At 45.8% G+C, this 13,459-nt stretch overlaps 1 protein-coding gene across 4 annotated transcripts in view; it reads right to left on the bottom strand.

The window, feature by feature from the left end:
* Window positions 1-13,459, bottom strand: part of LOC130116794 (glutamate receptor 1-like) — a 134,023-nt gene that overhangs the window by 22,155 nt on the left and 98,409 nt on the right. For all 4 annotated transcript variants that reach the window (XM_056284847.1, XM_056284849.1, XM_056284848.1 and 1 more), the window contains one exon: window positions 1,228-1,426. In XM_056284847.1, coding sequence (XP_056140822.1) covers window positions 1,228-1,426 — 199 coding nt within the window. The remainder of the gene's footprint in view (window positions 1-1,227; window positions 1,427-13,459) is intronic.

The following is a 13,459-nucleotide window of genomic DNA, read 5'->3' as shown; positions in this document are numbered from 1 at the left end:
TCGCTGACACCTCACCGGCTGTATGAGTGCACTATCCACCTCCAGCCTGGGGCTCCTCTTCCCAGTAGCCAGCTGTATAACCTCTCTCGCCGCAAGCACGAGGCTATGGAGAGATATATTCAAGACTCTTTGGTGGCAAGTTTAATCAGGCCTTCTTCCTCTCCGGTAGGGGCTGTTTTTTTTTTCTTTGTGGGGAATATCACTGCGAACAACAAATATCCCTTCCCACTAACATCAGCTCTCCTTTTGCCCCATCTCCATGGTGCCACGGTGTTCACCAAACTCAACCTTTGAAACGCCTGCCACCTTGTTTGCATTAGAGAGGGGGATGAGTGGAAAACAGCATTCAATACACCACTCAGTCACTTTCAGAGTTTAGTTATGCTTTTTGGTCTCACTAATGCCCCTGCTGTCTTCCAGAACTTAGTCAATAATGTGTTAAGGGATATGACCGGACATTTCAGTTTTGTCTATCTAGACGACATACTAATTTTTTTCCAAAGACTCTGAAGCTGTTGGAGAATAAGCTTTTTTGCCAAAGCGGATAAGTGTGAGTTCCGTGCTTACACTGTTTTTTCGGTCTGTTCTATCTCCAGCACCTGGCTCCTACCACTTGTTTCACCAGCCGGCTTCTCTGCTCTGGATCCCTGCCATGCTCTGCCACTTCGAACCTGCTATCAAGGCTCCAAACTGCTCCTAACCCAACCTCAGTCTGTGGGTCTTGGCTACCAGCCCAAGCTTCCTCTCATCTTCTCCTTTCTCTTTCGTCCACTCCAGTCTCCGCCTGTGTCTGCACCTGGGTTCCCCTGTTCAGTTGCGCCTTATAATAGTATGATCTGGCCATGTGAAAAGTACAAATTTGCCGCTATCTTCAGTGGGCTGTTTTGAAATCAGTAACATAAGGAAATAAAAACAACAACACTACATACAGCTGTTGTAGTGAATGCCGCTTAAAGATGCCATTAATGGACTGTCCACAATTTCGGCAGCATTTCAAAGACACACAGAAGACTATTCAGTATTATGTCTGTTAACAGAGTGTTATCCCTAGACCATATAAATAGCGATAATGATAAAAAATTTGACTGTTTCCCTTCAACCACTCCCAAGAGACAATTTCACTTGACTTGAAAAGAGAATGAACTTTGGAAGAATAGTAGCGTATTTCCTGAGAAAATAAGTTTTAAAATCGGAGAAATGCAAAAATTAAGAATAACATAATCTAACCCTGAAGAACTCTTTGGTGGAACCCCCTTCCAGAGTGCCGTAGGCGATCTCCGTCTGTTTGGCCAGGTCCTCTGCACTCTCTATGGGAGACACCATCCTCTCCACAGTGAGGAAGGCTGCCAGGTTGGCTGTGTAGGAGGAGATGATGATGAGGGTGAAGAACCACCACACACCTCCAACGATACGACCTGATAGAGATCTGGAAAGATAGTGAGGGAGAGAAAGAGAGATAGCACTGTTTGGTCTGTCTGATGTTGTAGTGTGCCTGGTGAGAATATACTATATTATGTTCACTGGCATCTAAAGTGATGAAGTGAATTTGTCTCTCTTAGAGCACATCCACATTCCATCCGTCCGCTTCTGGTGTGGGAAGATGGCAGTGCGAATTCACATTCGCAGCGGCCTCACCCAGTACCGGTGTGGTAAGATGGAGGCGCGAATTCAAATTTGCGGCGGCCTCACCCAGTACCGTCGATGCAGTGTCTTTGTCCATGTCTGCGTCTACATTTTTGTCTTGTCTTCGTTTGTTGGCTGGGAGAGCTGGCACTGGAGTGGTTAGGGGAGCTTGGTCTGCTGCGCTGTGGGCCCAGGGACTGCAGCCTTGCCCGGAGCTACACCGAGGAGGTAACATCAAGGGTGGTCTGACAGGACACGGAAGCGGGGGAGGAGGCTAAGCTCACTGCTAGCCCATACAGACCGGCAGTTCCAATGACACTGAGGGCGGTCTGGCAGCGGCCTCACCTGATGTTGACTGGTGTTTTTGATGTCGTCGTGTGGAGTGCGGGGAGGTGTGTCAACGGTGTCTAGCTGGGAGAGCTGGCACTGGATCGGCTGGGAGGGCTTGGTCTGCTTTGTCCGGTTGCCACAGGGACCACGGCCCCTGCATGGAGTTGCGCCCGAGGAGGAAACAGGGAGGGCGGTCTGACAGGATGCGTAATTGGGACAGGCTAGGCTAACTGCTAGACCCTGCAGACTGGTGGTTCCGACAGTCATCCTGGCTGGCATTTGTTCCCATGGACAGTGATTTTTTTTTTTTTGGATATATGTGTTAGTTTGAATGTGTTCTTGAATGTGTTTTTGTCTGTATGTTGCACTGCTGTGGGCTGGGGGAAATGGCATTTCGTTTCACTTCGTGCGCAAGTACATGAAGTGAAATGACAAAGTGTTCCTGATTCCTGATTCCATTTTTCATCTATGGAAAAATGAATGGGGCTTTGGAATCTGGTTTTCAGATCGTCCTTACAATATATTTAACACAGTAAGCAAAGGTGACACAGTGTTAAGTCATTATATGTTTAGAGATAAACGGTATTTTTTATTACCATTCTTGATGCTTCTTTATGATTAATCTTTACAAACAAATGTGTTATGCAGGTGGTGCTGCCATGATGGTACACAAGATATGTAGGGGAGCAGAGTTGGAAAGGATATGCAGGAAACAATGACATTATGCTTAGATTGGAGATGCAAGCAATTTTTTACTTTTTAAAATTTCGTTTCATAGTCCACTAGAATTCATTTTAGTGTATAAAGAAATGCATAATAGTTGCATAATTGAAAGTAAAGCAATCATAAAAATACCACCAGGTGTAGTTAGAGGTGATCTTTTTACACCAGTATTCATTTTCCTTTGAGTTTAAACATGGTTGGCTCGGATACAGGAACGGCAGAATGACTCCCCACTTTAAAGGTCTGTTGAGATTGGACATTTATGTGATGCAATACCAAGTATGACACCTGTCAACTGGGAGCTCAGGAAGCTGGGTAAAGCAGACAGACAGACTCAGAAAAAGACAAGAGTGACAGTTACAGGGCAGTTAAATAGGGAACAATAGAAGTAGTATAAGTAGTAGTAGAATAAACAGGGATCACTAATGGGCAGCCAGAGGATGATACAAAAAAACCTCAACAACAAAAACAAAATGGACCCTCGCTTTTAAAGGGGATCATGGGTTTTTGTTTGAATCCTTTAAATGAATGCAATGCAACATGTTTTAATATTCCATGAGTATAACCTGCCATAAAGGGTTTTAAGTACACTGCTCAAAAAAATAAAGGGAACACATAAGCAATGCAATGTAGCTCCAAGTCAATCACACTTTTGAGATATCAACCTGTCCAGTTAGGAAGCAACACTGATTTGTGAAGCAATTTCACCTGTTGGTAAATTCTCTAATTTCCACCAGGTGGAAATTAGACAATTTGCAAGACAACCCCTATAAAAGTAATGGATTTGCAGGTGGTGGCCACAGACCATTTGCCTGTCCTCATCTTTTCTGGCCGATCTTTGGTTAGTTTTTCATTTTGCTAGTGCCCTCACCACTAGAGGTGGCATGAGGCGGTATCTGCAACCTACAGAAGTTGCTCAGGTAGTGCAGCTCATCCAGGATGGCACATCAATGCGTGCTGTGGCAAGAAGATTTGATGTGTCTCCCAGCACAGTGTCCAGAGCATGGAGGAGGTACCAGGAGACAGGCCAGTACACCAGGAGACGTGGAGGGGGCCGCAGGAGGACAACAACCCCGCAGCAGGACCGCTATCTGGTCCTTTGTGCAAGGAGGAACAGGAGGAGCACTGCCGGAACCCTACAAATCGACCTTCAACAGGCCACTAATGTGCAGGTTTCAAACAGTGAGAAACAGAATGCATGAGGATGGTATGAGGGCCTGACGTCCACAATTGGGGCCTGTGCTCACAGCCCAATACCGTGCAGCCCGATTGACCTTTGCCAGAGAACATCTTGGTTGGCAGATTCGCCATTGGCGCCCTGTGCTCTTCACAGATGAGAGCAGGTTCACACTGAACCCATGTGACAGACGTGAGAGAGTCTGGAGACGCTGTGAAGAACGTTCTGCTGCCTGCAACATCCTCCAGCATGACCAGTTTGGCGGTGGGTCAGTGATGGTCTGGGGAGGCATATCCTTGGAGGGCCGCACAGACCTCTACGTGCTAGCCAGAGGTACCATGACTGCCATTAGGTACCGGGATGAGATCCTCAGACCCATTGTCAGACCATATGCTGGTGCAGTGGGCCCTGGGTTCCTGCTCATGCATGACAATGCTCGTCCTCATGTGGCCAGAGTGTGTCAGTAGTTCCTGTATGTCGAGGGCATTGATGCTATGGATTGGCCTGCACGTTCCCCAGACCTGAATCCAATCGAGCACCTCTGGGACATCATGTCTCGTACCATCCGCCAACGTGATGTCGCACCACAGACTGTCCAGGAGTTGACTGATGCCCTGATCCAGGTCTGGGAGGAGATCCCTCAGGAGACCATCCGTCGTCTCATCAGGAGCATGCCCAGACGTTGTAGGGAGTGCATACAGGCACGTGGAGGCCACACACACTACTGAGGCTCATTTTGAATCGTCTTGAAGAATTTCCACAGAAGTTGGATCAGCCTATGTTCTCATTTTCCACTTTGATTTTGAGTATGATTCTGAATCCAGACCTTAATGGGCTAATGATTTTGATTTCCATTGATCATTCTTAGGTTATTTTGCTCTAAACACATTCCTCTGTCTAATAAATAAAGATTTTCAGCTGAAATATTTCATTCATCGAGGTCTATATTGTGTTTTTAGGTGTTCCCTTTATTTTTTTGAGCAGTATACATAAAAAGCATTATCTGTCACTGACAGTTGTCTCTACCCATTACAGAAACACACAAACTCACACTGGATAAACACATACACAGTGTACACACGCAAACACCCACGCCACCACCAAAACTGACAAGGATATGAAATCACAACTGTGCAGAAAAAAACAGCGCAAATGCTGATGGGAAATGGGAGAAGCTTTTCTCATCCTCTCTGTTTCTGTGGTTTACCAACCCTGGGTATCTGAGTCTGTTCCCCGTCAAACCCCAGTAAACAACAATGGAAGAAGAGCAGGTGGGGGGGTGTCACCACAACACGGCTTTTGGAAAATTCTTGTCATTCACTCCCTCACACACACACACACACACATACACACACATACACACACACGTGTGCACTGATGCTAACAGTGATTTTTTTGTAGGTAGTATGTTTCTCTCTCAACCCTGCTGAACACCACAGACCCAAACACTGTAGCTTTTGTGTGTGTGTGTGTGTGTGTGTGTGTGTGTGTGGTGTGTGTGTGTGTGTGTGTGTGTGTGTGTGTGTGTGTGTGTGTGTGTGTGTGTGTGTGTGTGTGTGTGTGTGTGTGTGTGTGTGCACAAGTTTGTTAAAAATGTCCCAGCTCTCTGGTAGCAGGGTCACCTCTATACTAGAAAAGCTGTAAGGACCAGAGGGTTGTTACCGTGTCACTGTGCCGTGTCAGTTGAGTGGTACCTCTATACTGTATGTTTGCATTTAAGAGACATTTGATAGTAAAAGTTATAGTTTTAATCCCCTCAGAGACAGTCCTATTGCCCCAGACCACAGCGAGGTCTGAGTTCAGGCTCAGCCAGGGGTGGACTGGGAATGAAAAATGGCCCTGGACTTTTTGACTAAGCCCGCCCCCCCCCAGCGATACACCACCACCCTCACAAACCACACCACACTTTATGTAAACAAGATTGCTGAACAATATTTCTAACAATAACTTCAGTAAATGGCGGTCTATTCCGTTGCCTGCCAACATGGGGGTCGGCGGTTCGAATCCCCATGTTGCCTCCGGCTTGGTCGGGCATCCCTACAGATACAATTAGCCGTGTCTGCAGGTGGGAAGCTGGATGTGGGTATGTGTCCTGGTCGCTGCGCTAGTGCCTCCTCTGATCGGTCGGGGCATCTGTTCAAGGGGGAGGGGGAGGGGGGAGCGTGATCCTCCAATGCGCTACGTCCCCCTGGTGAAAAACCTCACTGTCAGGTGAAAAGAAGCAGCTGATGACTCCACGTGCATCGGAGGAGACACGTGGTAGTCTGCAGCCCTCCCTGGATTGGCAGAAGGGGTGGAGCAGCGACCGGGACGGCTCGGAAGAGTGGGGTAATTGGCCGGATACAATTTGGGAGAAAACGCTGGAAAAAAAAAATAGAACAAGGGGAACATGTTGCTCTTAGGAGGAGGCTGGCTGGAAGGGACACATTTTGGCATGCTAATGGCACTGGCGGAAAGGTGGCAAGAATCTCTGGAACAGTCTGACTAGTAAAAGAAATAATTTTAGCCACCTTTACGTTTTTTCTCTTTTTATTTGTCCATCTTGCTCCACTCCACTATTTATCCAAATGTCGCCACTTAACAGAGGTGGAAAAGGGGCGGGGTCTAAGAAACGTTAGAATGGACCGGACCAAAAGTAACTGGCTGGGAGAGAGAGGCTGACAGACTTAATACCCAACCACAGTGGGCCGGCAGCCCACGCGCCTGGGCCAGTCAGACACACAACACTTGGTTATTTTTATTTAAGTGGGGGCTGGGGTTATTTTTTATATTTTGCGTTGCATCGACCCCAATTGTCAAGCGGCCCACCGGGAAAACTCCGGGTGCTCCGGATGGCCAGTCCGCCATTGGGCTCAGCTAACAACCAGGAGCTGGTAAGGACTCGGTGTGTTAGATATTTCAGCAGGGTGGATGTTTGTGGACATGGTTGGTGTACAGTCCCCCTGCACGCTATTGCAGCCTGCTGTCACTTTGTTGGAATTCCTAACCTTATGTATGTGTGTGTGTGTGTTTGTGCACATCCCAAATTTTAAATGCTGTAGTTACACATCACAGATGATACATGTACACATATCTCCCTCTCTCCCATCTCTCTCTCTTAGATTGACAGTAGGACATTTTAACCAAAGCAGTCAAAAGCAGACACACACACAAATGCACAAAACCATATATCTATATAAATTTCACAAATTGCTGTAATGAGGTTTGTCAAGTGTAATGGTAGAGTGCATATGGCTGCATACACACTCGCATACAGACAATATCAAACAGAATTGAATTCTCCATCCATAGTCAAGTCAAGTTTATTTGTATAGCCCAAATTCACAAAGTAGTCCTGAAGGGCTTTACAATCAGTAAACTATACAACAGTATATGGCATACGACACCCCCTATCCTTGGGCCCTAAACCTGAATGAGGAAAAACTCCACAAGAAAAACCTTATCAGGAAAAAAATATGGAAGAAACCTCAGCAAGAGCAACAGAGAAGGGATCCCTCTTCCAGGATGGACAGACATATAATGGGTGTCAAATGCACAAAATACACAAAAATAACAGAATTATTACGTAACAGCAAAGATTACACAGAGAAAAGCAATGTAGAATACATGCAATCAATGCATAAAATTTAGCAAATTTAAATGTGCTAGGTAATAAACTTGCAAAGAGTGTGCAAGGCAAATTTGGTGAATCTGTGTCCATCCAAGACATCAGGAACCCCTCAGATGAACTCAGGAAACAAAGGCAATGACAGACGCACACTAAACAGATGTAGATACACATACAAATGCAGTCATGCAAACATGTCTTGTGTTCTCACCCATTATAATAACTACACATACAATGCTGTCTGACAGAGGTTGTCTAGTGAATTACAATATACAATATTCATTCACAGCTCATGTAACATCACTACCTACATGCTCACTTGAAGCACACACACACACACACACACACACACACACACACACACACACACACACACGCACATAAGCTGCAGATCCAGAACAGACAAGCCCCCAGGCCTCAATTAGCCCTGAAATACAATTCACTAGGTAGCCTTTGTCAGCCAGCATTGTGTGTAGTTATTGTCATGTGCGAGAGTGCAGACATGCTTGCATGACTACATTTATATGTGTATCTACATCTGTTCAGCGTGCGTCTGCCTTTGCCTTTGTTTGTACATGTGTGTAGTGTAAGGTATGTGTGTGTGTATGTGTATGTTCGTTTGCCTATGCATTTATGTGTGCAGTATATACAAGACTTGTGTGTGCATGTGTGTGTACGTCACCTGTCTCCAGACTATGTGGTCACATCGTGAGGGGACCATTTGGTATGATAAAATAAAAAGCTCAAATCTAAACTCCACAATAAAGTGAAACAAAAGCTGAACATGTAAAGAGAGGTGCCATTTTAAAGTAAATACATTCAGAAGTCTCAAAAGTGTAAAAAGGGGGCATCCGGATGGCATGGCGTTCTATTCTGTTGCCTACCAACATGGGGCTCGTCAGTTCGAGTCCCCGTGTTACCTCCAGCTTGGTCGGGTGTCCCTACAGACACAATTTATTTTTTTATTTTTTTCCCCTTTTTCGCCCCAGTTGTACTTGGCCAATTACCCCACTCTTCTGAGCCGTCCCAGGCGCTGCTCCGCCCTCTCTGCCGATCCGGGGAGGGCTGCAGACTACCACATGCCAAGCTGCTTCTTTTCACCTGACAGTGAGGAGTTTGTCCAGGGGGATGTAGCGCATACGAGGATCACGTTATCCCCCCACCCCCACCCTCAAGCAGGCGCCCCGACTGACCAGAGGAGGCGCTAGTGCAGCGACCAGGACACATACCCACATCCAGCTTCCCACCCGCAGACACAGCCAACTGTGTCTGTAGGGATGCCTGACCAAGCTGGAGGCAACACGGGGATTCAAACCAGCGATCCCCATGTTGGCAGGCAATGGAATAGATCACTCTACTACCCGGACGCCCCTCCTACAGACACAATTGGCCATGTCTGCGGGTGGGAAGCTGGATGTGGGTATGTGTCCTGGTCGCTGCACTAGCACCTCCTCTGGTCGGTTGAGGTGCCTGTTCGGGGGGGGGGGGTGGCATGGGGGGAATAGCGTGATCCTCCCACACGCTCCATCCCCCTGGTGAAACTCCTCACTGTCAGGTGAAAAGAAGCAGCTGGTGACTCCACATGTATTGGAGGAAGCATGTGGTAGTCTGCAGCCCTCCCTGGCTCTGCAGACGGGGTGGAGCAGCGACCAGGACAGCTCGGAAGAGTGGGGTAATTGGCCAAGTACAATTGGGGAGAAAAAAATCCCCCCAAAGAAAAAGTGTAAAAAGGGAAATGATATGGCCTTTGGCTATGGTGCACATTTGTACTACTGGCTGTTGTTCGGACATGTTTTGCAAAATGTGGCCCATCCTCTCATGTTTACAAGGGGTGGAATGAGCTCAAGTTTTAGGACTTTTTGTGATCCAGAAGAAATACTATGAGCTGAATAGCTGGGACAACAACAAATCAAATGGCTTGTTGGATTTACTAGCTTGAATGGACTGAAAGTTCTTTACCACAGAATACCTTCTGACTTGGTGAGAGGACTGGAGATTTAGACCAAAGTGAAAATAAGCTCTCTTCAAAATGAAATATTAGTCGAAAAACAGGCAAGTATGCGAAGAGGCTCTCACGTTGATGTTTTTTTAATCTCTTTCATTGACATGGGAAATAATGAGCTAAATTACCTTTATTCTTAGTTAATGTCTGTAGGAAAGTAGACCTCTAAAGTGTTGGCGTCTTTTCGAGGCTCTCACACTTTTTTGCCTTTGGCAAAAATGAAAAGGGTTTTTGGAGCCTGCTTGCCAAAAATTCTGCTTTTAAAATATATTCAGTTATACAAGTAGAAATGACATACAATGAGGTTATTACATATTTTAACATGTTAATGTTTAAGAATTTTTGTTTAGCTGTGGAACATATCTTTAGTCATTGGGCTATGAGAGGGATCACTAGGCATGTGGTGCCTGTAGCAGGGACACATCCAACTTATGCTAAGCTGACATTGCTTGTTATTTCTTAATGCAGCTTCAAAATCAATCAAAATCCATCTCATCCAATGTAGAAATTCACAAGAGCAAGCCTCAAAAGTGAAATTAGTGAATGTTCACATTGGACATAGTTAAAGGCAATGATATTACACCCCTATGCATCATTACACTGGACTGAAACATGGTTGGATCTGACACAGAAAGTGGGTGTAGACTGCGGAGTCCTGGCCTGATGCGTTAGCTCTGCTGTGTTGAGTCATTCTCTTGGCCAGCGTCTGTTTAGTTTCCCCAATACAGAAGTCACGGCAGTCCTCCTGGCACTTAACAGCATACACTATATTGCTCTGTTTGTGCCGGGGAACCCAATCCTTGGGGTGGACCAATTTCTGGCACAGCGTGTTTTGGGGTTTGAAAGCAACTGAGTTTTCGGAAAATACGCGTCTCAACTGTTCTGCCACTCCCGCTACATACGGAATCACCACTGGTTTACGCTTAGGCAGCTGTTGTCCTTCTCCTCTCTTTGATCGGCTGGTGCCCTGGTTGGGTATCTTCCTGGCTTTGACAAATGCCCAGTTAAGATAACCACACTTAACCACAGCCTGTATAATGTAGGATTTCTCCCCTTCCCCAGCTGCTGTGTCAGTGGGGACGTTGTCAGCTCAGTGGTACAGTGTCCTGATGACTCCTAGTTTGTGCTCCAGTAGATGATGAGAGTCAAACCTTAAGTACTGATCAGTATGTGCTGGTTTATGGTAAACATCAACAATCAAATGTCCCCCATCACCAATTGCAATTTCACAGTCTAAGAAGGATAACCTGTCGTTCTTCACATCCTCCCCGCTGAACTTGATGTGGTTTTCCATGGAGTTAATGTGGCTGGTGAAATGTGGTAAATCCTGAGATTTCATTTTAACCCAGGTGTGATCAATGGCTAGGTGATGTCCCTGGATAGGACATCAGTGCCCTCTTTTCCCACTTCCTCCACATAGTACAAGTTGGCCACTACAGGGGAGACTGGGGAACCCATAGCACACCCATGCCTCTGCCTATAGTACTGCCCCCTGTATGTGAAGTACGTGGACTGAAGAGACAACTTCAGGAGTAGACACACTTGGTCAGTGTTAAGGGGGATCCTGTTGCTAAGGGTGGGGTCATTTTGCAATTTCGTATGGACTATCGCCACTGCTTCATCAACAGGAATGCACATGAAGAGCGACTTAACATCATAGGAGACCATTGTTTCATCCCCCTTCATAATGATGTCCCTCACCTTATCCACAAAATCCATAGTGTTCTGAATGTACTGCCTACCAACGGGTTAAGAACAGATGCACGAAACTTAGGGTCACTGAGTTAATCCTACAAACAATAGGCCTAATGGCACATCCTGTTTATATGTATCTTAGGTAAACTATAGACTAGGTGTAGCTTCCTCTGGGTATAATCTGTGGTACAAAATTCTGTCAATAGCATCGTCCTGTTCGAACAGCTTCATGCAATCTATCACTTTTTTTCTTGTAACCACTGCCTGGATCTTGTTGCAGGGGCTCATAAGTATTCATGTTGCTAAATAATGTCATAATTTTCACATGATTGTCTGGTTTAATACAACAGTGCATCTACCTTTGTCTGCCGGAAGGATGATGATGTTATTGTCCTTACTGAGAGTCATGAGAGCATTCCTCTCATCTCTGCTGATGTTGGACAGCGGTGGCTCTGCATTGCTGAGGCAGGCTGAAACTTTCGTCCGCAGTTGCTTCCGGGTCCGTGATTTTGGAATTTTTCCGTGTTTTTTGTTTCGTTCCATGGCTGTGATCAGTTCCAATAGTACACATGGCCATTATAACTCTCGTTAATGCTCTCAGCAATTTGCATATGAAACCGATCCCTGGTTTTGGTCATTGGGCCACTGTATTGTTTATAAGGGTGGGGATACCTGCAGTCAGTTTAGACTGAAGGGGTCACTTAGATGATGATGAAACATTTCTCTGAATAAACGTTGTGTTCAGATGAACTGATTCAACTTCCTGTGATTTCCTTACCTGAATTATTGAGCATGCATAAAGACATGGTTGGATCTGGCATCCCTGGTGTGGGCATGACATTTACATCATGGTTTAGAGCTCTAACCCCACTCGCTCACGCACGCGCGCGCACACGCACACGCACACACACACACACACACACACACACACACACCTCCCCTGACAGGTAAAAGATGAGGGTTAGCTATAGAACAGGCTGCCAGGAGGTGGCAGGTTTTCAATATTTTGTTCAAGGACACCTTAAGAAGATAGACACTTACCACCACAGGGGATTTAGTCCAAGCTATTCTCTAAACCTATCTCATCCCAAAAACTATTTTAACTAGTCCAACTTTAGCCCAGGAAATCAGGCTCAGTCCTGAACCCTTTTTAAAAGTAAGTTTAAAAAGCCTGGAATAAAGGAAGGAAATAGTTTGGGTCTCTGTCTCTATTGGTAAAGAAAAAAAAAGACTGATTTATATAGGACACACACACACACACACACACACACACACACACACACACACACACACACACACACACACACACACACACACACACAGGTGTATTCAGGTGATCACTTTTTATTTATTTTTTTTGTACATATGCAACCAGAAGCAGTGAAGTATTCTGGGTATTGTCATAATGAGGGAGACTTCCCTTTGGCATTACAGAGAGAGAGAGAAAGACGGGGCAAGAAAGCTGGAGGAATTTATAGCTAAAAGGCATGAGAGAGAAACTGAGATAGTGATTTTAAGAGAGAACATGAATGCCGAGCTGGAGACAGACAGTTACACACAGCGAGAGAAAGAGAGAGAGAGTGAGTGAGTGAGTGAGTATGTGTGTGTGAGAGAGCGAGAGCAAGGAGAGAGAGAGAGAGAGAGGTAAAAAAGAAAGAACAGAGTGACAGAAAAAGGGACAGAGAGAATGAGTGTTGTGAGACGATAAAGTCTGAGTGGTGTGACGCCTCCTCTGACTCAGACAAGCTGCTAGAAGACAGATTAATACTATCATATTTTCCTTAAATACTTCCTACCTAAATACCTCCTTATGGCGCCACGCTGCTCCGTACGGCTCCTATGTAATCCTCACTGCTCCCACACAGTCAGATATTAGAGGATCCTCATCTCCAACTCCCGCCTGCTTCTCTCTTTTTCTGCCTCTTTTGTAAAGATGAGCTCAAAAGATGTAAAAGTCTCTTACCCACAAACAGATAAAACACACACACACACACACACACACACACACACACACACACACACACACACACACACACACACACACACACACACACACACACACTACTCTTTGTGTCCCATTCATGCCCTCCCCTTGCTGTCCTGCCAAAATCGGGCAGCACACCTCCTTTGAGAGACAAACCTCTGGGGATCAAAGACACCCTTAGACTGAAAACCAACCTTCCTACACTGAATTTCCATTCAAATAAGCCTCAATGACCCCGTTTTCATCAACGTCTCTGACAGCAAGTGTTGGCTTAAACGTTGCTGCTCCGCTATCAGGCTACGAGCCCCTTTGTTTCAC

The sequence above is a fragment of the Lampris incognitus genome, chromosome 8, assembly GCF_029633865.1.
Source record: "Lampris incognitus isolate fLamInc1 chromosome 8, fLamInc1.hap2, whole genome shotgun sequence".
Lineage (NCBI taxonomy): Eukaryota > Metazoa > Chordata > Actinopteri > Lampriformes > Lampridae > Lampris > Lampris incognitus.
The sequence above is the reverse complement of the archived record's forward strand: the minus strand, read 5'-3'. Positions and strand labels throughout refer to the sequence as shown.